This window comes from Ochlerotatus camptorhynchus, unplaced genomic scaffold, assembly GCF_037179485.1.
Source record: "Ochlerotatus camptorhynchus isolate MF236.1 unplaced genomic scaffold, CSIRO-AGI_Acam_v1.1 ptg000055l, whole genome shotgun sequence".
Classification (NCBI taxonomy): Eukaryota; Metazoa; Arthropoda; class Insecta; order Diptera; family Culicidae; genus Ochlerotatus; species Ochlerotatus camptorhynchus.
Genome location: NW_027040545.1, coordinates 4725303 through 4751192, shown reverse-complemented (window position 1 = coordinate 4751192; position 25890 = coordinate 4725303). Strand labels below are relative to the sequence as shown.

Here is a 25890-nt window from a genome sequence, read left to right as displayed (position 1 = left end):
AGTTAAATACGTGAACGAAGATACACAATGAAGAGTTACGTCTGTTTGTCTGTGGTTTCATATTGATTGTTGTTATAACTCTGTAATCTGAACCTGTCTGAACGTACTATTTGCTTTGATTCGTCAACTAGAGTTGTCCATGATTGACAACTAGAGGCGCTATAGTTATAGTAGGAAAAAAATGTTCAGCGCACCACGAGTCATGTTAACCTTGCACCATATTGCACTCAGTTTGACAGTACTGCAGGGACGTCTTTCACTTCTTCGAAGAATAAGAGAAGGTTCGGTAGAGTTTTTGCTTTGTAGTTCATCTAAATTTTAATATTCGAATATTTCCAGTTGCAGTACCGACGGCAGTGTATATTCACTGTTTCTGATAACTATTCCATTTCGAGTAGCGATAAAGTAATCTGCCATGGCTGCAAGCGCCAGACTATTTTCCCGTGTAAAAGGTAAGTCTCCTTATTCGTGATCCATCAGCCAGACGATTTGCCGACATATGTGAGGAAATTATGTAATCTGACTTCTAAAATTAGGCATAATCAACTGAAAACATCTGCTCCTTTCACTTTTGACTAGCCTGATACAAAACAAACATTTCCTCGGTCTTAGAAAATAATTTTTAAAGGTACTATACAACATTGCACGTAGTCAATAAGAATCCCTACTGCACTACTATAACCTTGAAGCAAGCAAAATGAGTGAATCATACAATGTTTCTTTTCGCCATCATTTTAGAGGGATTCACAACCAGCGTCCGATTTGCGAGCTATGAGAGTACTCGCAAAAATCTGAAATTGAACTCAAACTCGAAAGTCATCTGCCAAGGATTTACGGGAAAACAGGGCACTTTCCATTCCCAACAAGCTTTGGAGTATGGTACGAAGATAGTCGGAGGAGTCTCGCCCGGCAAAGGTGGACGCACACACCTAAATCTTCCAGTTTTCAATTCCGTGAAGGAAGCGAGAGCAGCCACTAATGCTGATGCTACCGTAATCTACGTTCCTCCCCCTGGAGCAGCTAATGCCATTATGGAAGCCATTGAAGCGGAGATGCCACTGATTGTGTGCATCACTGAAGGTGTCCCGCAGCATGACATGGTGAAGGTGAAGCATGCTCTGCTGGCTCAGGATAAATCTCGTCTGGTTGGTCCCAACTGCCCAGGAATCATTGCTCCCGAACAAGTGAGTTTATTTTACTATGCGATTTCTCCCATTTTCTTATCATCGAGCAAAAGTCAATGTGGGTTCAAAAGTCACTCTTGCTAGCGGTGCTCTACGCTGATTGTGGTCGAGGAAAGTAAATTGTTTGATGATGAACGATGCTGTTGTTTTGATATTGATAAACGGATCTTTTCAGCAGCTCAAGTAGTTTGTTGCTTGTGGTGGAGTTACTGCTATGACAGTTAAAAAAAAAGTTATATTTTAATTCATTATCATTTAAATTGATTTTATCTTAGTTTCTTAAATGTCAATATTCGGGGTATTTTTAGTTGAATAATCTAAAGTAGTTATTGTCTTAGCAGCTTTAAAAAATGTTATGGCGCTGATAGGTAAAATAGTTCATCAAACAAAGATTGCCATTTTCCTCTATTTGCTTCTTTCCACATCACATGATATCAAGTATCCCACGCTTGAAGGATAGGTAATTGATGCTAATTGTTAATTTCTTTCATAGTGCAAAATTGGTATTATGCCCGGACACATCCACAAGCGAGGCAAGATTGGAGTTGTATCCCGTTCGGGAACGCTTACATATGAAGCCGTGCATCAAACGACCGAGGTCGGTCTCGGTCAAACGCTCTGCGTCGGAATCGGAGGTGATCCATTCAACGGAACCGATTTCATCGATTGTCTGGAAGTTTTTCTGAAAGACCCCGAAACCAAGGGTATCATCTTGATTGGTGAGATTGGTGGTGTGGCTGAGGAGAAGGCTGCAGATTATCTGATGCAGTATAATCAGGTGAGTTTCAGTTTCAGTGCTGACATGTTTTTTTTTCGTGGGTGTTAATCTACAGTTCAGCGTTTTTGGACTTTGATATTTATCAGTGGCGCCCCGTAACTTCACTTTTTACCTGTGCACCAATTCGGCTGTACGCGAATCGACTGAAAATACATTTAATCTTCTACTTTACTCAATATCTATCAATTGCAAGCATTATTTTGATAATTGTTTATGTTTTGAGAGTTGGTGCTCTGGTAGATTGAGGTTAAGGAAACGCCACTGATACTAATTACTCAATCATATTATATACTCAATGTGGGTCATACCCACAATTAACAAATTATTGAAATCACATCGCATGTGACATGTGCGTTTGTTTTATGTGAAACATGTTTTGATTCATTATACCCCGTACAGACTATGGCTTATATCATGTAATATAGGCTGTCTTGCAATGATCACTCATACATCTAGTTTTCACTGGAAATTCTATATATGAGTGCTAATTGCAAGATAGCCTACATTACATGATATAAGCCATAGTATGTACGGGGTATTGACTGAAATATCAGCATTAATGGATTAGCTTTATTTTGGACCATAACTTTTGAAGTAAAAAGTTCACCCCGGGAATTTGGATGTTGTGATCGACTTGATTGGTACATATCCAATTAGGCTCATATGACTGTTCTAAAACTTCTGGCATGTGATCATCAACTTGGATAAAACACGAGCGAATGAAATCTGCGGATGAATGAATTTTCTAGGTTTAAATGCGGTATGCGAAAAATTTCATCACCGTATTAAACGGGGTCTGACTGTATGTAAAAGCTTACGGAATGACTTAAAAATTTAAGGATGTCCATACATGTTTCTGGAATCTTAACTTTTTTAATTTTACCTCCAAGAATTAGTGGTATAGTTTTGGATATGTGTATTTATTTTGAAAATCAAATTCTCATGAATATTAGAAATGCTCAGAAGGAAGAGAATAGCGGAGATAAAACTGTCAAAATCTGAGCAGCCAATCGAACATTCCCATAAGATGTTTTCCGAGGATTTCTTATTCTTACTAGATTAAATTTGAGAGTATTGCAATCGAACAGAAATTCAATCACCTTTATGTTTCGTGTACTTCTCAAATTCAGCTAGATTTTGGAATCAAAAGCAATATTTTAACTCTATTGATCAATTGATCTTAGTTGATTAATTAATGGTACCAAGAAATGTGCAAAATATTTCGATGCAATCAATTACTATTTTGCACGTAAATCGAATCAAAAATAAAAGTCATGTGCTAGCTTCTAGCAAGGGTTGCAAGATAATTTAGGGGCAAATCCCTGCTGCCGAATTGTATTTCTAGTTTTTAGAATCAATATAATATTGTTTGTTCGTTAATTAATTTCACCATGAAATGTGCCAAATATTGCGATGTACTCAATTATTGTTTTGCACGTACATCGAATCGAAATGAAAAGTAATCTGAAATGCTAGCTTTTAGCTAGGGTTGCAATTCTAGATAGAGCTGGAATTAGGGCGTAACAGCTTTTGTAAACAATGACTTCTATCGATGATTTCTAGGAATTCAAGGCACGCCCACGCAAACCAACATAACCATCAGATAGGGGAAGTCTTCTCCTATCCGATGGTGATGTTGATTTGCGTGGACGAGCCTTGACTTTCTAGAAATCATCGAGAGAACTCATTGTTTACAAAAGCAGTTACACCCTAATTCCAGCTCTAGACTTTCATCTCCTCCATCTATCGTATACAAAATTACCACTTTAGTCTGTTATTTGAAATTAGCATCTTCAACTATGTAAATCGTTGACTTCACGCAGAAGTAATACAAAACATATCATGGTGGCCAGCAAACCGGGAATACCGGGAAATATCCGAGAATTTGAAAAGTAACCGGGAAAACCGGGAAAGACCCGGGAATTCGGTTAGAGAACAGGGAAAACTAAACTTACCATAGGAACAATTTTTTACACCAGAATTTCATAATAAACCATTACAACAGAGTGATCATTTACCAAATAAATGTCTTGCTCTATTAAGTGCATAATTTTCTTCAGTTTTTCGTCTTATTGTTTTTAAAATTTAATCACTCAGCTATATTGCAAATTAATCTTTGTCGTTTCAATTTCAGATGTAAAGTACATGGGCCTTAAAAGAAAATGTTGAAGATGCTGGGCTTTGGAAACAAGTATTTTTAAAAACCGAAATTGAATTATTCTTTTCCGGGGTTATAATTTTTCGTTGTTCAAAATTCTCATGATATGAATTCCAGAATCAACTTGAAATTCTGCTCTGAATTATCATGGAATTCTTCTGAAATAAACCAGAAAACACTCCTCGTAACAATTACTGTTGAATTCTTTTTGGAATTTCCTTGCAACCCCTTCTAAGAATTTAATTGGAATCCTTCTTAGAATTTCCTTGAACCTATTCGGAGACTTCGATTCCTTTGAAAATCTTTTCAAAAATTTATTTTAACTCTTTTCAAAATAGCAGAAACCTTTCGAAATTTTATTAAAAAAAACCCCTTGGAGTATTTTAAAGAATTACCTTCTAATTATCAGCATTTAGCGTAGGCTAGTTCATCTCCGTCCCATACGAATCTCTTCAGAATTACGTACGAATTTTCCTTAAAGTTTTGTTTTTCACAACTCCTTTTGAAATCCTCTAAAACTACTTAAGAATTTTATTTAGAACGTGCATTTTTCTCCACAAAAATCCCTCCAAATTCATCAAACAATTTTTAAGAACTTCATGTCAGAATAATTCTGGAATTCTGCTCAGAACTTCTCCTTCGAAAACTGTGTGGGAATTCTTCTCAATATTTGTTTGAAATCAACACTTTGAATTCTTTTAAATTTTACTGAAAATTCCAGGGTTTGTCCGCTAGATTCTATAGATTGTTTCGTAATTTTTTTTTATCACCCTTAAAATGTTTCCAAGTCTCAGAGCGTGACAATTATGACTCCACGTCTCATAAGTATGATTTTTTTTTCAAATATGTGATCTTGAAAAAAATTTAAATCTCACATTTTATTTATTTTTTCTCCAAATCTTGAAGATTGTTATTAATCACAAATTTTGAAGAAAAGTTCTAGTTTCAGACTACACAAATTTCAAAGCCCCAGAATCTTGGGAACCTTCTTAAATCACTTTTTTTTTATCCTTTCAGTAAACTCCTTTCAGCACGTTTTTAAAAATGCGTTCAATTTCGTTTTTTGTAAAATATTAGCAACCGGGAAATTTGTAAGATTTGAACCGGGAAAACCGGGAAAAAACCGGGAATTTCAAAATGAAAATTCACTGGCCACTCTGACATATAGTCAAAGTACATAACCCTGGATATGAGCATACCATCAATTACTGTCATTGATCGAAAGGTAAAGTAGCAGCACCTACCCCACCTGTGTCCCCTCGAGATCGTCAAGTCGACCACATACCGTGGTAGGGTAAACAATAGCTGCAATTTCCAAACCTACGACTGGATGCCTTCCTTCAAATAACAACTGAAGTGCGGTAAAAATCTACTATCTATATGCAATTTTCACACTGCCGTACTCTAACGGAACTATCAACTCTATACTTTCATCTCCTCCTCATCTATCGTATAAAAAATTACCACTTTAGTCTGTTATTTGAAATTAGCATCTTCAACCATACAAAATATTTTTTTTTCCATTGTGGCTTCAAAAATGTATATGTACGGCGTAAAACTGGAAATTAAAGAATCCGTTAAACTGAGTAACCTTGTCGAAAATTGCAAATCTACACACTAATCCAGGCCTCCATCGTTCGGTAAATTTTGAACTACAGAACTGTTCGGTAAAAGTTTAAAAATCAGTGAAAAATCCAATTATTAGAAAATTTATTATCAACTTGTACAGAATTTGTTCGGTTTACCCCTTTTATTGATGAAAAATAAAATTTACAAATTTTCTTAATTTCTCACGTGTAACGGTCATTTGAAAATTTTACCGACTTGTTCTGCTGTTCAAAAACTCGGTAAATTCCTACCGACTTCGGTGATCTGAATTAAGTGTGTATAGGAAGCATATCACGGCGTTAGAGGGTTTTAACCGCGCTACGGGATTTGTAGTCCCAATGTGAGCAGCAGTTATCAAAAGAGAAAGGCGATGGGAAGCAATAAAAGTGACACGTGATAGTAGTTGTTTGTGTTTGAGAGTAATTTTCAACAGTAATATCACAGACAAACAGACATAACACTCGCAATTTGTTCACCGAACCAGCATTTAACGAACAATGTTCAGCGTAATGCCTACCACAGTGTACTCAACAGATGGCGGTAATGTTTTAGCGACGATGTTTTACAGTGAGAAATATTCAATGTGTTATGTCTGTTTGCCTGTGGTAATATGTACTATGAAACATTTCTGGATCAACAATAGAAAAGGGCCCATCAGCATTTGTAAACAAACCGTTCCAAAGCCCTTTACTCACAAGCGAAGACCACCCACGCAAACCAACACCATCATCTGATAGGGGAAACTTCTACCTACACGATGATGGTCTTGGTTTGTGTGACCGGCCGTCGCTTTGTGAGGAACGGTTTGTTTACAAATGCTGATGAGTTCTTTTCTATTGTTGATCCAGATTTTCTGGAACCAAAAGTGATGTCGTCATCAGGGGCGGGATGTGCTATCAAATCGGCCTACTGAACAGCCTCAATGAGATGTAAATATGTAAGGCTCAGTGAATTTGTCATCTCTTTCGTTATCCCGCTGTTTAAATGGTTGAAGGAGTGTGACGTCATACTCCGTCATCCATTTAATCAGTCGGAGAACGAAAGAGACGACACATTTAGTGGGTCTCACCTGCTTACGCTTATTGATTTTCCTTATGTGAATTTGGTTCCAAAAATCAACAAACCATCTTTGCTTATGACTTTGTTGTCGTTATTTGTCGACATCAACAAATGCTACACTGAAGGCCGGCGCACAATGGATACGTTTTCAGGTTTTTTGACAGTTAGCCCATGCATTATCTGTCAAAAAACCCGAAAACGTATGCATTGTGCGCCGGCCTTGAGAATGATGAATGGATTAACCTAAAATTAAAAGTGCAGGTCACAAATTAAAAAAATATAAATTAAACACACAATCAATGACGGTTCACATAACCAGAAAAAAAAATTAAGAGAAACGTGTCCGTAGCGTCTGTCGTGTGAGGTGTAAATCAAATATCGAGGGGCTGCAGCCGAGCAAAGTCTGAGATCAAATAGAAAACCAAATTTGATGTTGTGATGTCCCTAATAATGATTACTCAGGTGCTAAATAAATAAATAAGTAAAACTACCAACTAAGAAATATTTAAATTGTCCGCAGGGTAGCCAGCAAACCGTGAAAACCATGAAAACCGGGAATTTGAAAAGAAGCCGGAAATTTGACGGGAGAATCGAGAAAAAAAATTAAAAGTTGAATAACAGCTTGAGCTTAATCAAGTTAACATATGTTTCTTCAGCTCAAAAATGGTTTATTCAGCTCTTTATTATCTTAAACATTTGAAGTTATTTGACCTTTCGCAAAACTTTTCTCAGAAATCATTTGGAATTCTCCCCAGAATACCTTGGAATTCTGTGCTGAATTTTCGTGAAAATTTCTTAAGAATTTAATTTAAATTTCTCTTTCTCTCAGAACGATTCCTGCGGCATTTTTCTCGGATCTTGCTTAAAGTTGTCTTGTGAATCTTCCTCAGTATTTCTTTGAAATTATTATCAGAAAACCATTTAAATTCTGTTTATATTTCTTTTTAAATTCGCCTTAAAATTCACCTGCTATTCTCCTCACAATCCGCCTACAATTCTCTTCAGAATCACCTAGGAATTCTCCTTGAAATTATCCCCACAACTCCCTTGTCATGTTCCTAAGAGTTTATCAGGACTTAATCCTAGAATTAATTTAGGATTCTTGTCAGAGGTCCGTTGAATTTTTATTCGAGTGCTTCTCAGAATTTTGAATTTTCATTCTTCTGATTAGAACCCTGAACATTTTTCCAAGACCACACCATTTTCCAGCGACTGCACAAATTTTCAAAATCCCTCATTTTGTTGGGTAAAAATCCAATCCGGTTTTTTTCTTCTAAATCTAGTATAGATCTTCATAAGTCACATATAAGTCACACATCTAAAAAATTTCATATTCTAAGACATTTCACAATCTCAGAATCATAGAAATTAAAATTGTTGTTAAGATTCAATTTGTTTTTAAGATTTATTTATATTAGCACAGAACACGATACTTAAAAAAAATCTTGCTCCGTATCAAGTTCAAGATTTTTAAAACAATTTCTTAATAGGGTTAACTACCCCATTTCCGGCCTATTATGCACAACCTGCAATTAGTCTTTCTTAATCTAACGCAGTTTAGCACCAAACGGAATGTTATTATTACTGATGGCTTCCAAATTTATTTACCTTTCCGTACGTACCGTAAGATTTGATAAAGAGAAACCAATCGTTGAGATATTGTCAAAAGTCTAACACTGTTTTTTGACGCCAAAATCTCGGCTTAACGCATTGGAACGCCATTGAAACGCCAATGAATTCACTTCGGCCTATTAAATGAAGATAAAAATTGATTCGGTCGGAGCGCTTCTTTTGTTTTTGGGAATAATGGGTGCAAACTTTCATATCACGCGTTCTTATTGACTTTTTTCGGTAGCTTATTAACCAAAGTATCGTACCAAACGCATAATTGACTTTTTAACTTGTTGCAATAACGACTTCTGCGGGGATTTGTGCATCCGTCAAACCGGCTAACATGCAAGTAATACGCCAACAAAGTATGAAGTAGTAAGGTTTTAAGTACATGCCCCTTTATTTGATTGCTGCACCAACATTTTGCCTGTCCCTAATCTGCCTAATGTTCTTTTATATGCTATGACATTCAACTTTTCTACTCACGGACCGTTGGCATATTGGGCTGACGCGTCAACCTCACTGTGCTGATCCAAATGGCTATCACCATCCGAAACTGCTGCTTCTCGCTTCTCATGGGCGTCTCGGGACGCTGTTCGACCAGCCACCTTCCTCTTCCGATGATCACTCGCGAAGGTCACTTCATGCGGCGTACCAATCGCCGGGATGTTGTCAAAGATCTGCTTGCGCGAGGACGCCCGCTCCAGATGGTACCGTTTCCAGCTGCAACTACACGCCACCGCTCGCCATTAAAGAACCCGATTCGGTGCGGGTATGCGTTAACCGTGCGTGTCGGTGTCCGTGCCGCTTCCCGATACGTCAATAAATGAAATCTCCTTAGCTGTGAATTAAATGAAAAAAAAAAGCCCTGCGGACGAATACCGTTAGTCCGAGTAATGCAGAACAGCATGATGGAGTCTTACTTCCTGAGAAGGCTCTTTTGTCTCGTGTAATGGGTTTCTTGACGGCTTATGGCTTGTTGTCCGTGCGGCGGATTACGGGTGCGGATAGTTCTTCGCTGGACGTGGGATCGATCGATTACAAAGTGCTCGTGGGATTTTGGCAGACCTGTGATCGAAATGCGAGATTCACTTCAAATTCACCTCGTGTTGCAACTTTCGTGATCTTACCTGGTGTTGTAAGATGGCCGGTACCAGAATGTCACGTGCGTGACAGGAAAATTCAGGGTCTTCTCGTCACCCGTCGCGTATCTTGGATTTTTTCTCACTCGCGCTGCGACACGTCGCGTGATTATGTCTTCACGGTGTAGCTCACCGCTGCCACCAGGCCTCACCAACTTCCTTGATTGCCGACCGGCTGCTGCCACTTACTCCGAACCAATCGTTCGACGACCTTTCGACTTCAGCCGCGGGCACGAACTACTCTGTCGATGATCCCAGCGCCTGTCAAACTGCAAGCGAATCTTTGTTCCTTGTTGATGTTTCAAGCGAGACGCCCCTGCAGCACGACGTTTCGGTGATGCACGCTCGATGAAAATACTTCATTTTAATTCCTTGTGTCGGGCTTACACACTGAACTTATTTTCTTCATACTTCTTAAAATACTAACGTAACCAACTCTGAAATCATGGATTTATTTGATGTTTTCTGCTCGATGGGCCAAAAATGGGCGATTAGGCCGAAGGAGTTCTCTACCCTATAATCTATTCCTCTAAAATTCGGTGAAGGCTTTAATTTTGATTTTATTCTGTCGTTCATTGCGGTTTGGTGCTCTCTGAACCTTGAAAGAACGTAATCCTGCTCGTTTCTTGGCTTTCTGCACGAAACTTTTTGTTAGGTGCAGTTTTTTTTCACGATATCCCGAACGGAATAGTTGGGTTTGCGTTTGAAGGCAGCAACCACTCGCTTGTGATCTAACACGGAACACTAAATGCACTCACTTGCTTCCGATCGACAGTTAAACGGTCTCCGAAACGTTTTATGATACGAGAAACAGTAGATTGTTGGATTCTCAACATCTTTCCGATGGCTCGGTGTTGTAGATGTGGGTTGTTGTGCAAAATTTTCCCGCGCACGCGCTGTTCCTTGGACTCCATTTTTAAAACTACTATGAAACTAACGCTGAGGCCATCTCTCTCAAAATTTCATTAAAATTAACCCAAAGGGCAAAATGTTACAGCTTTTTCAAAGTGATGCAATTTAAGGGTGGGCAGCCTGTACATGGGTATATTTTATATTTAATTTTAGTAAAATGAGATATCAATTTCAATCAATCATTTCAATGACAGTCGTAAATATATCATGGATGATTATATTCATTGTAATTGTAATTGTAATTTATCAGCCCACACCCTGGTCGACCACTGTAAACCAATCTGCCGTTAAGCGAGTGTGTACCTACTGAAACCTGACCGTAGGCCTATGCTAGGCCGTAAAGCATAACGACCTTCGTCCACTTGCAGTATTAGTATGTTAGTATAAATAAATAATACTATATAGTCAAGAGCTTTGAGTGGGCTGGTTTACTTCCTCCAAACTCCGTTACAATCGCCTATCTCCCGACAGACACGCGTACCCCGTCTACTACTTGCAGACTTCATCAGTGCCAAGTACTCAACACCACTACTTGGCACTGATGAAGTCTGCAAGTAACAAACTAAACACGCGCATCTGTCAAAAGACAAGCAACCACAACGGAACCCAAAGGAAATAAATCAACCCACTCAAAGCTCTTCATAAAGGGATTCCGTTAAGAGGTTCGACAAATTTAAAGGACTATATAGTCATATAAATCACCACAGCTAAATATAAATATATAATAAAGTATATAATTAATAATAAGTAACGTGAGTATTATTGTACAAATTACAATACAGTGTAGTAGTTACCTCATTATCTTCAGCGCCTCTGTGATATACTTACTTGCGGCATACGGCATTTTGGGAGTGTATATGAGCGTGTACCATGTACGGTAGCTCATCTCTCATCGTGATGGTGGGACATAGTATACAAATTAGAGAGAAAATAAGGAGGTATTAGTATTAGTTATAAGTAAACAAACAAAACAAAATAAGAGAAGAGGAAAGAATAGCAGAAAGATAAAAAAGAAATAAATAGGTTAACAAAGAAAAGAAACGTAGGCAGATTATTAGAAAAGGCATTATCCGAGACTCAGCAATCAAATGTCACTCCCGCCGAGATCTCAGCGAAACCCTCCCCGCCGAGACCCGCACAGCCGAAACCTGAACTTTTTGTCAGTGCGAACCTCAACCTGAGCTAGGTTTTAAAAACAAACGATCAAACTGACGTTTGCAAGAAAACAAGCAGACCCGATCTTGATACCCGATCCAGGTTGGAACTGAATAATAAACAAATTCGCTATAAGTGTGTAGATAGATTAGTAGGAAAATAAAACTACTTTATGACTCAAAGTGAAATGAATGAAAGTTAGTTTCGGGATCATTTCAGTGTTAGAGTTATGTTAGTTTTGATCCGTAATCAGCATTGCCGGCCCCTACAACATTAGTTGCAGGCAGTGGTTGTTAGATCATGCGGCACTGTGACTACTACTATTTTAGAGGTATGATTCGTCAAGTTTATACAACTCAATGTTTCAATTGAGGCAAACTATCTATCTTACAATTACAAAAGCAAACCTAAACTTACAATTATATGCAAATGCAAAATGAAACTTGACAAATCATCGTCAATCCCCTTATTCCAGGGCAGGGCCTGACGATTTGAATCTAATTTTGATCAGTGAACGGGCACCATATGGTACATTTTCTCACCATGAACCTATCATTTCCAGCCTATCTGAACTATTTAATAAATGGAAGCCATAACATGGGTTACGCTCCCCCTAAGCGGGCCTTCCGCATCCCATCTCTGTTTTATCTCAAATACAAAATACCAATGGTGTGAATGTATCTATACATAACTTGGAAATGACGTACAATCAAATAAACCCGTAACCCACTCACTTGGCCAGGCTTCAGAATCGTCCAGTGGGCAGTGCGCTCTACACTCCAAGTTCCCTTTTTTTCAATTTCACCGCAAATTTGACATTTTACCCATTGAGTGTTGATTAATCATAATGAAGCATTGTGACAGAGGTTGAGGTTACTAGTGTATTAAATAATCCAGGTCCTATCCAGGACTATATCTGAAAAATCCAAATCTAAACCTAAACCTAAACCTGTTCTAATCAACCTGAAATGACTAACAACCTGAAATGACTAACAACCTGAAATGATCAACCTGAAATGATGGAAGACTTTGACTACCCCGCCATGCAATAGTCTCATTCCGTGCCTTATGGCAACTTAATGATTCTATTGCTCTCATCTTCTGGCACCACCCAGGGGAGACTTGGTCCTGTACCCAATGCTTAACTTATCTCCATTCCACTCAGCTACTCGCAATTTCTTGTGATAATAGTGGGCGGAATATTATTATATGAGACAATTCAATGCAGACGTCTTTCCAAATTTGGCAGATCGACAGGTAATCGGTGAGTTACCACGATAGTTGCTATTCAACAACTCGACAACGTCCCATCGTCAACGCCTGCTATGAGAATTTCCAATTGCAGACGTCAACGAAATGACGTCATGAGCTATCGATCAACTGGTTATCGCCTGGCACCTTATAGCACGATGCTAGGAGGCGAACCGGAAGAATCGATGAGCTACCTCCCCCATGATGGATGATTGTATTCATTAGCCCAATTTTTTTTTCCTTGCTAAAATGTAAATCCAGAACAACATGTGAAAAGGGCATAAAGTTTTTTGTAAACAAACCTTTGTAGGCCCTTTTCTCACCAACCGAGGGTCGCCCACGCAAACCAGCAATATCATCGGGAAGAGGAAAGTGTCCCCTACCCGGTGATGTTAAAGGTTTGCGTTGGTGTCATATGGGTGGCGAGAAAGGGGCATAAGAAGGTTTGTTTACAAAAAGCTTGTATGCCCTTTTCACATGTTGTTCTGGAAATGTTGTTTTTTTAAGACTTTATTAGGGAGATTTTTAGCCTCTAGGCTAGTTCATCTCCAATGTAAATGTTGTAAGGTTGATGATAATGGTTTTATAGGCAGATTACAGGATGCTCATTATGCCCCTCCTTCCCCTTTCAAATCACAAATCTCGAAAAAAAAACATGTCATATTCTAATGGCGGTAAGCTCCAACTCGGAATAACTATTAATTCCGTTCCTGTTTGGATGATCTGTAAAATGTTTGCTTACAGTCTTGTTGATTCATCATCAGATTGTTGTCATCAAAGCAGCCGGACATTTTTTTTTATCGGGATTTAATCCGAGGATAATACCGGTTGAAGCTTACCACCATAAGACCCTAAACAAATCAAGGCGAGCAATGGGTTAGGTCCTAAGTAATATTGATCGATTCTCTTCATCGCCTTTCTCTTTCGGTAATAACTTGGCTACAATACCGTTTCATGTCGTGTACTAGGTAATAGATTAAACATTTTTGTTTTTTGCTGAACATTGAAAAACAGGATTTTTTTTAGATTCACTGGCCACCCGACTTTACCACTAGACACCAAACATCTTTAATATTAAAGCAAAAGTTCTAGGATTATTATTATTATTTATCTTTATTAGGGAGGCTTTCAGCCTTGGGCTGGTTCGCCTCAAAAAAAAAAGTTCTAGGACTACTTTCCTGCTGTATTCCCATCCTGGACCACTCTGTACTTTATAGGAAAACCTTATTTTTAAATACTTTATTATGGTGATTGTTTGCCACTACTGAGCTAGTTCCACACCAGGAAAGATTTCAGAGAATTTGTGCACTTGACCGATCAACAGAATCGATCATCGCAGTTAGGTCCTTATGATTCTGATCGCTAGATTATCATGCTGACAATCAAATATAATAGATACAACCATTAATAATGAAAATAAAACGTTTCATGTTTCTTTTCTTCACAGGGTATCAAGGCGAAGCCGGTGGTATCGTTCATCGCCGGTCTTTCGGCCCCACCTGGTCGGCGTATGGGCCACGCCGGTGCAATCATCTCCGGTGGTAAGGGAGGCGCTCAGGATAAGATCAATGCGCTGGAAAAGTCCGGCGTTATCGTAACCAGAAGCCCCGCCCAGATGGGCAAGGAATTGTTCAAAGAAATGAAGAGATTGGAACTCGCCTAAATAAATGCAAGCTATCAATATTTACTAAACGTCTAAAGTGTGTAGTAAATTTAGGAGATTTCTCTTCAGTGTTACTTTCGGTTGTACACATTGTATGTTTTTCCTCATTTTACATCGTTAAAATTGAACTGAGCAATAATCGATTAGCTCAAAAATAAACCATAGATCAGGAGTTCATAATGCTTTATCTTCATCCAAGTTAGAATGCGTTGAAATAAGCACATGGATAAACGACCTTGTTGTGAAAATGCAATTTTTATTTTTTTTTTGCTTAACTACAATATATACATACTTACACGAAAAGACTAAACCTGGAGCTAGCGACACTGAACGCCATGTTGTTATAGATGACCCGATTCCGATTGAGGTGATTGAAATTTAAACTACCTTATAGCTATTTGTGTATTCACATCCGAAATTGTAAAAGCCGCACGACATGATAGAACATTATTTTAAAACGTGAATAATAACACGAATCGATTCTGATGACTTGTCCTCCAACATTTATAAAAATAATGATACATGTTCATCATCGCTACGGAGGTAAGAATGTTCATGAAATAATATCGAAATTCTGAATCTTAATCGATAAAATACCAAACTGCATGAATACAAACATATTCATTAATCGTTGAATAGTTGAGTTCACTTGTATACTTGGTTCGAAGGCCCTGCGAGTGATGAATTTGGTTGGCTTACTTATTTTATATCTGTTTCATGGTTCGTTTTTTTTAAGTTATGCTGATACCGAATACAATATGTTGGTAAGTGCACCGTCTTAACTTTTACTGAGGAATAACATGACATTTGTGGAGGTAAAGTTTATCAGGCTCATTTCATGGATCACTAAATTTGAATCCTATGTTGACTAAATTATAGAATGCTATTGTGGTATATGTAGGTAGAGATTGTATTACGCAAGAATATGCCGTATTGATGATTGGAAATGTGGGGCCAGTGGATGAAAACTACAGTATAACTACAATCCCAGCATCCTATGTGATTCTGCTTCTCTTTTAAAACTTTGAAAAGGTATTGTATGAAATCCAGCAATGGTAAGTGAAATTGATTTTAAAACCCCCTTTTCTTTTGTTCGAGTATATCGATTCATTCAGCTAGTGAGACCTATTCTGGGCACCGAGTGAGGTGAGGTGACTCTCTGTCACTAGTGAATGGCACCTCAATAGTGACAGCAGGCATGCTTGGCATGTGAAGTTGTACACACTAGCTACTCATTTGTTAATAACTTTTCACTCAGTTGTTCAAATTTGTTTTTCTTTGAAGTAATTGATCATAGCTTAATATAGATATGCAAGTATCTATAACAAGCTTAAACTCTATTCTATCGACGGCTTCAAAAAGAACTATGTTTCGTCAACTGTGTGCAAAGTTATTAGCAAATGAGCAGTTCGTGACCAAAACTGTGAATGCCAAACATGACAGCAAGCCACCTCACCTCACTCGCGATGCAGAATAAGGGGGATTCAGTCGAGCTAAGAATTGAAGAAATTGGAAGCTACCTTCAGAACACGTGATAGACCAATTAAAATAAACGTTTTAACTTACCCCGTCGTAACGTAATTATGTTTTACTAATTTACGGATTGCGTTAGAATCTTAATTATCGCATTTAATGTTGACGACAATGAACTGACTCTGCAATCCGTATCAGTGTTCGTCAAATTATCAAGCTGATTTTTCGGATCACTAATTATGAAACCAATTAGTTAGATTAGTTGCCATAGATTTGTTCAACTTTTCTTATACTGGCAACTTGCCACGAGCATTTTGCTTTGCGCTGGCAATTTACGGTTTACAGCACGTTTAATCGGTTTTCAGATACTTACAGCACCTTACATAACTATAATTTTTTGAGTGTTCCATTTTTAATGTAGATTACGAATTTGCATTTACCTCCATAGTCCTAAAGAATCCAATTAGGAATTTTCTTAATCCTCATAAAAACTCCCAATGTCTTTCTTGGTAAAATTTCCATTTGACATACTTTCCTGATAAATGAAAAAATGCCAAGTTGTTCCAATTTTAAGGTTCAATTTACTTTGATGCATTTTCGAAAAATTCAAAAGCAGTTTTTTTCGACGTATTATTTCAGATTGCTAAAAGCTCGCGTCATTTTGTGTAGAATAGCGAAAGGAATCGAATAGTGCGAGCATTTTGCAATCTGAACTAATGCGTCGAAAAAAACTGCTCTTGAATTTTTCGAAAAAGCATCAAAGTAAATTGAACCTTAAAGACGGACAAAAATCCAGCTGAAGCTTTTAGCCAACGTCCAAATTTTAGTATCTTGAATTTGAATTCACATCAATTCAAACTCAATTTTTGCAGATGAGAAGTTTGGATTTCGCCATGGACATTCATCTACTCATCAACTCGTAAAAGTTATTAATTTAATTCGAACAAACAAATTTGAAGGCTGCTCAACTGGAGTTGCTATTCTAGACATAGAAACACCATTCGACAGTATTTGGTATGAAGGTTTGATTGTGTAATTGAAAAAGTTTAATTTTTCACTATATATGATATTAGTTCAACATTTTTGCGTAACATGTGAAAAGGGCCTTTGATTCGCGTGAAAGGGGCATTACATGTTTTGTTTGCAAAAGATGATAGGCCCTTTTAAAATGAATTCTGGATGTAAATGATCAGAATTCAAAATCAGATCGACTACCTGTTCCACAGAGTTCTTGGTCCAATGTTATATAGACATGGTCACTTCACTTTGGACCTCCCTGAGTTGTAACAAGCCTTTGTGCGCCGATGACTCAGGCATTTTTGATCTAAAGGAAGAAGTTTTCGTGTTATTTGTAGCAGAATGCAAGAAAAGTTTAGATATTTTCTTTTCTTATTTACAAAAAATGGAATTGGAATATTTCTCCCAACGCTTCCGAAACTTAACTTATAATATTCACGCCAAAGCAGCGAGTTCAAATGCCTTCTCGGACAAGTTGCAAATGACTTAAGAGTGTTGTAGTGATATTATTAATAATAAAAAATCATAATATGAAATCATATTATGATATGCCCTCATAAGTTCAGAGCTTGCTGTTTGAAACCTAGTAGTTGTCACATAGTCAGAAAGGACGGAGTTACAATTTTTTGGTCAAGTAAAGTAAAATATCTCGGACTAGTACTTGATAAAAACATAACTTTTAAAGATCACATTGAGGGAATCCAAGCCAAATGTAACTATTCAAATCGACTAATCTGATTTTGTAAACAATCCTTTCAATCGACGATTTGTGGCAACTGCTATGTAGTTCCCTTTACACTTAAACTGTGTTACACAAACTAACAAATGCAGCTGCTTGGGGAAAGATTCCCCTATCTGATGATGGTGGTTTGCGTGGGTGAGCTAGCAGATAAGATGAATTTGTGTATCTCGGATAACAACTGCAGCAGAGAAATTCGGAGCTGCATTATTGCCGGAAGTCGTGGTTACGACGGACTCCACAAGGCCTTGAGGTTTGGTAAACTTCATCCCCGTCTTAAGTGCGCCATCTACAAGACGCTTATAAGACCGGTAGTTCTTTACGGGCACGAGACGTGCACAACGCTCGAGGAGGACCTGCAAGAACTGGGAGCTTTCGAACGACGTGTTCTTAGGATGAGCTTTGGCGGGGTATGTGAAAACGGCGAAGGAGAATAATGAACCACGAGCTAGTGCAACTCTATGGTGAACCCAGTATTCAGAAAGTGCCTAGACTGGAAGGGTACAACGGCCGGGACACTAGAATGCCGGACAACAATCCCATAAAAATTGTGTTTGCTGGTACAAGACGCAGGCGAGCGCAGCAGGGTGGTTAGATCAAGTGTGGAACGATCGAGAAACTGGAAGCAAGTTGCCATTAATCGAGTTAGTGGGCACAACATTGTAATGCAGGTGAAATCCTGAGGGGCGTCGGACCAGAACAAGTAAAATAGGTAGCATTTTTTTAAATATAGGCCAATTCGAGCATTTTGTTTCTACTTACGTTGGTAATTTAATAGTTGGTGGGGAGTTGGCCAAATTTGGATTATTCAGACGAAAACAGACCACCTACAGGTGTAAGAAGCCAGATACGAGAAGAGATGTCACAGCATGGACAATTTAGTCACGAATAACGATTCATCAAGGGAGGTATTTTCTCAAGATCAATAATAAAATAATACTATCCTAGTTTCTGTAACGTGGCTAACATGTGCTGTATTATTTTCGGTGCATTCGTTCAACATAACTTGAGCAGAGGCATTTTTTTCATTTGGATGATAAGCACCTAATAGCCGCACGATTATACGCCTATCGCTATAAACGATTCTTCATATGGAGAGATAGATAGAGAGAGCAACAACAGTACATGGAATGTTTCAGAGTGAGATTATCGATATTTTGATTTCTTATTCGGCTATAACCAGCTCAGTTTTGGAATCCTTGGTGACCAGTTTCACAAGGCTGCCGCTGACAGGACGTTCTTCGTTTTTGGTCCACTTATGGAAGAGTCTACAGAAGAGATGTGCAGGAATTATGAAAGTAACAATAATTGTTTACCACACTTATATAATAAAACAATATTGGCTACTTACTCGGCAATAAACTCCAATGGCGTCCATGTGCCAAAGTCAGCAGTGGGCATCCATTTGCGATTCATTGGAGTATCCAGTGTGATGGGCAAAATAGAAACCACTAGCGATTTCTCCGGCAGCCCCGAATCTTTTCCAGCCAAACTCTTCGTGAGTTGGTGTACTGCTGCCTTAGCCATGCCATAACCTATCATGCCGGGAGTACCGGCGATTGCTGGATTAGCTCCGGTCAATGCCAATAAACCTCCCACCTTCAAATGGTTTGCACCCACAGTAGCCGAAATAGCCGAGGACCAAACCGATTGTTTCCACATGAGGTCTGAATTCTTCGCCAGATCCTTTGATGCATTGCCACCTGCCCAGCCGCCAGCGACGCAGATTACAGCATCCAATTTGTCTCCCTTCAGAGATGACTCAACCTGCGATAGCACACTCTGCTCTTGGGAAATCCAGTCAGCATCTCGGTCTACGACGATATTTACATCAGCAGAATCGTTTTCGGCAAGGTCGATACAACCAACCCACTGTCCGAAACAAGAGAGGAATTAGAAGCGGAAATATAAGTAACAAACATTCGTGACGTAAACGTGGCTATTGACGGAAAAAAAGTGAAAGGCAATAATTCCTACATCAGTGGTCAACTCACCCAGTTGTTTTTCTTGAAATACTGGACACATGTCGCTCCAAGGGCACCTCGGCCTCCATAGATTAGTACCTTACCACTGGCCATGTTGGAAGAATGTTGATGGAAAATAGTTAACACAGTATTACTTACAGATTTTCACCAGACAACAATGCAAATAAAAGACCTCGCTCGCGTAAGTACTGTTTCGAAGTGATTAATACTGTAACCAACCACCAACCAGTTGCTGCAATGTACCTATAGAGTGAATAGTTTTCGCGTGCGGCTCCCGGCTCTCGCGAGTCTCACGGACAAGATGTGAAACTTTGTGTGGGAATTTGTGAGAGAGTTTCGCAAGGACCGGATAGACTGAGAAAGAGAAGGCGCGACGAGATATTCACGTCGGAGTGAACGAAAGGGCAACATCGTTCTTGGCACAAACGATGCTTGCAATCATGAGAATGAGAATTTTAAATATTTACCGTATGTGGCAGAGGTTTGGACACTTCATAATTGGGAAATCATACGCTGCAGAAAGTGCGGGAACATGCTCTTGCTTTTTGCTGTACATAATTTTACAGAAAAGCAAGTACAGCAACAGACCTTTAGAGGACAAATTTCCAAAAAAATGTAAGCATGGTGTTTATGAACATCCCCTTAATAATAATGAGTATTGCTAAATACAAATGTTTCAGTTCTCCCCAGGGGGGTTGAGTTGGATCCGCACTGGGTGCACAGATTTTAGGAATGCAACTCGAGCCCCCGAATTCACCGCATTAAAATCCGATATATCAATATCGATTTTTTATTTTGATTGCGAAATACTGTTAAAATCGACAGGGCCTATACAAGCAAATCTGGCGAACTTAGTCAGCTACTTATGGCTGTTGAAACGGTCGGGAGAAGCTTTTATTGCATATCCATTAACGCTTCTATACAGCTGTTATCCTGTTGTTTAGTTGCGTGTGAACTTGAAAAGCGCTTATTCAACCATTTCCCGGTTATCCAATAATCACTACACAGCTTTCTCTTGAAGCCGGGTTAAATACTGTTTACGCTTTTTTATGAAGGAATTTATTGAGTTTATTTTGCTGTGAATCAAATTAATCGAAATTAGTTACAAATCATCACCAAATTATTTACCTTGCACCGGAACCTGGAATCGAACTCGAGACGACCTCATTGGCAAACCTTGACACTACCGACTGTGCTACGCCAACACTTTGAACCTACACACTAAAAAAATCTGAATTTTACTGGTGATGTAAACATCCATGCATGCAAACATTCATGCATTTAAACTTCCTTTTCACGTAAACTAGCAGCTTGCAAGAAATGTTGCAAACAAAGGTGGAAAGTTGCATACAATATATGGAAATTGCATGACATGTCTCATAAATTTACACGATTTATAAGTAAATTTGTATGATTTATGACGCTCCATTTATGTGCATCATAGTAACGGAAATTTACACTACTTTTTTTTAGCTGTGTATGTAAACAAATCAACATTCCCTTCTACAACAAAATCGCTGAGTAGAGACTTTATAATAGTACACATGAATCACTTTTCTCGACTAGTTATAAAAGAACAGAGTAAAAGCTGTAAAACTGCATACGTCTAAAAATAAACCTAGTTGACTGCAAGGCTGACTGTGAAAATGCTTCCGAAGTTGCTCTAACACAGTTTATAAGCTGAGTACAGGTTGTTTAGTTGTTGAAAAAGCACTATTGATGTTTATGTTATTCAGCAAGAGTGGTTGGTTTTGTAGAAGCCATCAAATGAGTAATATATTCACTTTGTTAGCATTGTTTTGCAGCTACAAGTTGAAAGTTGGGTAGTGTGTATATAGAAGTGACATTAGCGTTTATTGGCTGGAAACGCTGGAAAAGTTGGCTTACAAAGCTGAAAATGTTAGTTGGGATTTTTCTCAATTACATAATCAATGAGTGTTACATTGGACGTTTTGTCTACATGATACTAGATTCCCTTTCACAGATTTAATAGTAGCATACCTAACTTTAGATTGGCCCCGCCTTTAGAAAACGAGCACCAATCATGTTAGGCAGTCCGAATGACCGAAGTAACAATCATGTACCCATCATTTCAAACTTTACATTGGACAATTTTTGAGCTAAGATTTTCAAATATTGTGAATTTTATTTAGGCCTACATTGGGACGCAGAAAATTAAAAAAAAAAAAATCAATTGACCACTTTGTCAAGCAGTTTTGGCGTGACTTTCTACCAGCGATTCCACAAAACTGGACCAACTAATATCTATTTTTTTATGAAACGCACAAATAATGGCTACTTTTCTCGTGGTTCTAGAAGAAAAAATCTCAAAACAATGTTTTATTTCAAAGTTCGAGCGGTAGTAAACCTCATTTCAACTGCTCGAATGAAGTGGTTAATAGAAAAAATAACGTAGGGTATAAAAACGGCTCGTAGAAGGTAATTTGTGTATAGTAGGTTAGGTGTATATAGTAATTGTAGGGTTGTAGGCTAGTTGTTATTGTAAATAGTAGTTATAAGTAGTTTCCCTTTTCAAATTCAAAACAAACCAATCCCACCAAGGTGGTCATTCTTTAAAGCAGGCCTGATAGGACTAGGAACTTTAAATAAAAATTAAAAATTTCAAATGAACTAAAGTTGAAAAGACGTTTCTGTGTCACTTGATAATTCATATATTTTATATGGTTTAAAACCATATAAAATATATGAATTAATTTTAATTGAATTAAAAATGCATATAAAGAATATGTATTTACCTCGATATCCCTAAACAACCCAATTAATAATCATAATTTATACTTTGACATTTGAATTCAGACAGTATATAATTTGGTACAGTACGGTATCAACTACATAAGAGAGAGGTAGAAAGCTCTAAAAAAAAAACTCTCAGAGAGAAGTTCTCAAAAAACTTGTTGCTTCTTAGGTTGCTTCTTGCTTCTAATCATCCATGTCATATATTGCCGACAACTAGGCGTTTTCCAGTACTTTGAGTTTTAATCGCTTTCTCGAGCAGTATCACTCGAACTTAGGATGGGGATGACAATATTTTGTAAAAAAAATCGACTATTGATTTATATTTTTTAATATTAACCACTTCATTCGAGCAGATAAAATGACGTTTACTACCACTCGAACTTTGAAATGAAACATTATTTTAAGATTTTTTCTTCTAGAACCTCGAGAAAAGTAGCCAACATTTGTGCGTTTCTCAAAAAATTAGAAATTAGTTGGTCCAGTTTTGTGAAATCGCTGGTAGAAAGTCACGCCAAAACTGCTTGACAAAGTGGTCAATTAATTGATTAATTATTGATATCAGTGAGTAAGTAACTAAGGGGGCTCTGCTTGTGCATCTATCTTTTTTTTTCCTCTGTTCGGGACCTAACACTACTGCGACCAGTAAATTGATCTATTGTAGTATATCCCGTGTCCTTAGTTTAGTGCATGTCGTATTACTCCATCACTATTGAGAAAAGATGAAGTATTCGATATTTTTACAGTTGCCACTCTTGCATTTATCGCAAGGATCCGACTCTAATTGAAAGGTCCCGCTATTTATACCCTTCGGAGTGTTGAAACACCCTCCAAAGGCGTTGTCAGTCGAATTTGGCAACAAAATTCAGGTATGACACCGATACTGACCATGCATCAGAACCCTAGTCTTAACCACTTCAAACTAGGGAACAACGAATAGAAGATTAGGAATCACATAGATTAAGACAACTAACTCATTTTTTTTTCTTGTTTTAAAATCATCCTCGGTAGACAAAGCCGAGTCTTGTCACTATCAACAAGGCATAAAAAGTAACAAGGACTAAGTTGTGTTCCTTGAATTACTGAAAAATCCTGTTCCCCTAGTTTGAAGTAGTCAGGACTAGGAATCGGTGGTAGATCTTACATCCCGTAACGTACCACGAGAAGGTGATCTACCCACGTTACGGGGTACCTATCTTTAACTAAGCTAAATGGTGTCACTTTTTGAGTTAGCAGCATACGGCAAAGTACTGTCGCTACTGTTGAAATCTGGAGTGACTCACTAGCGAAAATCGAGGTTAATCTTGTTCACACGCAGAAAAAACACTACCCAAATTCGATTTCTTTTTACTTAATATTAAGTTCTGTCTCTCACTTGTTCTCTTTATTGTTGTGGAAAAAGGAACGAGAGTTTCGACCCAACGAAATAGTTCAGTCAAATGAGCTACTTTTGAGTAGATTGCATATTCTCAAATTTACGTGCATTAAACTTAATTTTGGGTAGAATATACTTAAGAGTAAGAATTTTTTTTTGTTGGAGTTTAATGGCAACTACTTTATGCGATTTAGTCAAATTTGGATTATTGGGCTGAACCTAATGTTTTAAAAATCTTGAACTTGAAACTTGAATTTTTTTAAAGTATCGTGATCTGTACTAATATAAATCTGTAAAACAAATTAAATCTTCAAAACAATTTTAATTTCTATGATTCATTCACATGTGTTTAGAGTCTTAGAATATGCGATTTTTTTTAGAGATTTGGAATTTCTGAAATCTATTCTAGGTTTAGAAGTGAAAAACATAATTGGATTTTTTTCCAACAATATGCAACTGAGAAAAATAGTCAAAATGTGGAATTTTGAAATTTTTTCTAGATCCCTGATTTAGAAAATTGTTCAAGATTTCAGATTTGGAAAAATACAGTTGCGGGAAAATTGTGTGGTCTTGTGTTTTGTTTTAATCTTTATTATAGAGATTTTTAGCCGATGTGTGGTCTTGGAAAAATGTTCCGGGTTCTAATAAGAAGATTTTTTTTATAGAATTTTGAAAATTCAAAATTCTGAGAAGACCTTGACGAAAAATTCAACGGAGCTCTGACAAGAATTCTAATTTAATTCTAGGATTAAGTCCTGACGAACTCCTAGAAGAAATACAGGGGAGTTGTGGAGAGAACCCCAAGGAGAATTTCTAGGTTATTCTGAAGAATTTTAAGGATAATTTAAAAATAAATTCTGTTTATAAAGGGTTTTCTGATGATAATTTCAAAGGAATACTGAGAAAGATTTACAAGACAACTTTAAGCAAGATCCGAGAAAAATGCCGAAGGAATCGTGTTCTGAGGTAAATAAATAAAAAAATCTGAAAAATTTAAATTAAATTCTTATGAAAGTTTCACGAAAATTCCGCAAAATTCCAAAGTATTTCTGAGGAGAGTTTTGAAAAAGGTCATATAATTTCTAAGGTTTAAGACAGGGCATCTCACAACACTCGAAAAAGAGTGTGTGGTTCTCCTCATTTTTTCGCACACTCTTTTCCAACTAATCTGTGAGAAAGCGATCAACACAATGAGCGGTACACTCCGTGCGGCACAGGGAGCGAATATAATACAACAAGCGCTAATGTCTTCTTTGAATTATTTGCAGACTTTGCTTACCACGACTGCATGCATAGGAGATGAAGAAGAGCATAACGAAGAAGAATTTTGTCTTTTTGCTGGGTTTCCCAGTTTCTCTTTGCGTCGGAGCCGTCGGAGCGATGGCTACACATTGAGCTTTCGTTATTTCTGGGTGTGTGTCTGTCTTCTCTTCTTCGCTGCTTAGCTCTTGCGCAGGGTGAAAGACAAGCAAACACAACTCACTGATTTATTTCAGAAAATCAGTACATTGCGCACATTGAGTGATCAAATGACAGCCCTGGTTTAAGATAATTAGAAGCTGTATAAACGATTTTTGAGCTAAAAAATCATATGTTTGCTTGATTAAGCTCAAGCTGTTGTTCAACTTAATTTTTGTTGACATATGTTAAGGTAAATTGATTTTTCCCGGTTCTCCCGTCATATTCCCGACTTTTTCCCGGTTTTACCGGCTTCTTTTCAAATTCTCGGTTACTTCCCGGTTTTCACGGTTTTCCCGGTTCGCTGGTCACCCTGACGGTTTTTTACGCGGTTGGTGCTACTCAGTCGCAATTTACACGATACGTTTTTAACGATTTTTCGATAGCGATACAAACTATCGACTTCATTCGAATCACATTGTTCGATTCAAGCAATAGGTAATAAAATGGCATACTTTAAAAAGAAAAATGTAAATTTTTTGGTGATAATTCAGTTTTTTTAAAAATATGTCTTTATTCTATAATTACAAATGGCATCAAAATCATTTTTTTTTTAAATATGTTTGCA

General features: G+C 37.7%; 2 protein-coding genes across 3 annotated transcripts; one reads left to right on the top strand and one right to left on the bottom strand.

Annotated features, from left to right (window-relative positions):
* The first annotated feature begins 241 nt into the window (after nucleotides 1–241).
* Scsalpha1 (Succinyl-coenzyme A synthetase alpha subunit 1) lies at nucleotides 242–14550 on the top strand. The gene is made up of 5 exons (XM_065239497.1): nucleotides 242–281; nucleotides 340–452; nucleotides 739–1184; nucleotides 1678–1962; nucleotides 14306–14550. Exons 2-5 carry the CDS (start codon nucleotides 416–418, stop codon nucleotides 14519–14521), a joined length of 984 nt encoding a protein of 327 aa, XP_065095569.1. The 5' UTR covers nucleotides 242–281; nucleotides 340–415; the 3' UTR covers nucleotides 14522–14550.
* A 4144-nt stretch (nucleotides 14551–18694) lies between these two features.
* Dhpr (dihydropteridine reductase) lies at nucleotides 18695–19938 on the bottom strand. Of its 2 annotated transcripts, XM_065239323.1 has the most exons (4): nucleotides 19745–19938; nucleotides 19102–19622; nucleotides 18931–19018; nucleotides 18695–18835 (listed from the first exon to the last, which is right to left on the bottom strand). In XM_065239323.1, the coding sequence occupies exons 1-4, from the start codon at nucleotides 19826–19828 to the stop codon at nucleotides 18824–18826; spliced, it is 705 nt and encodes a 234-aa protein (XP_065095395.1). In that variant the 5' UTR covers nucleotides 19829–19938; the 3' UTR covers nucleotides 18695–18823. The 2 variants fall into 2 exon arrangements, with proteins under 2 accessions (XP_065095395.1, XP_065095394.1); XM_065239322.1 differs by having other exon boundaries at nucleotides 18695–19018; nucleotides 19745–19937.
* Nucleotides 19939–25890: the final 5952 nt, after the last annotated feature.

Bases quoted from the DNA above. Each gene is read 5' to 3' on its own strand.
- Scsalpha1 (XM_065239497.1), top strand. From the start codon at position 416: ATGGCTGCAAGCGCCAGACTATTTTCCCGTGTAAAAG. The intron at 453-738 runs GTAAGTCTCCTT...CCATCATTTTAG, and splicing joins ACTATTTTCCCGTGTAAAAG to AGGGATTCACAACCAGCGTC. The intron at 1,963-14,305 runs GTGAGTTTCAGT...TTTTCTTCACAG, and splicing joins ATCTGATGCAGTATAATCAG to GGTATCAAGGCGAAGCCGGT.
- Dhpr (XM_065239322.1), bottom strand. From the start codon at position 19,828: ATGGCCAGTGGTAAGGTACTAATCTATGGAGGCCGAGGTGCCCTTGGA. The intron at 19,623-19,744 runs GTGAGTTGACCA...TGTTTCGGACAG, and splicing joins ATTTCAAGAAAAACAACTGG to TGGGTTGGTTGTATCGACCT. The intron at 19,019-19,101 runs GTAAGTAGCCAA...TCTCTTCTGTAG, and splicing joins CCATTGGAGTTTATTGCCGA to ACTCTTCCATAAGTGGACCA.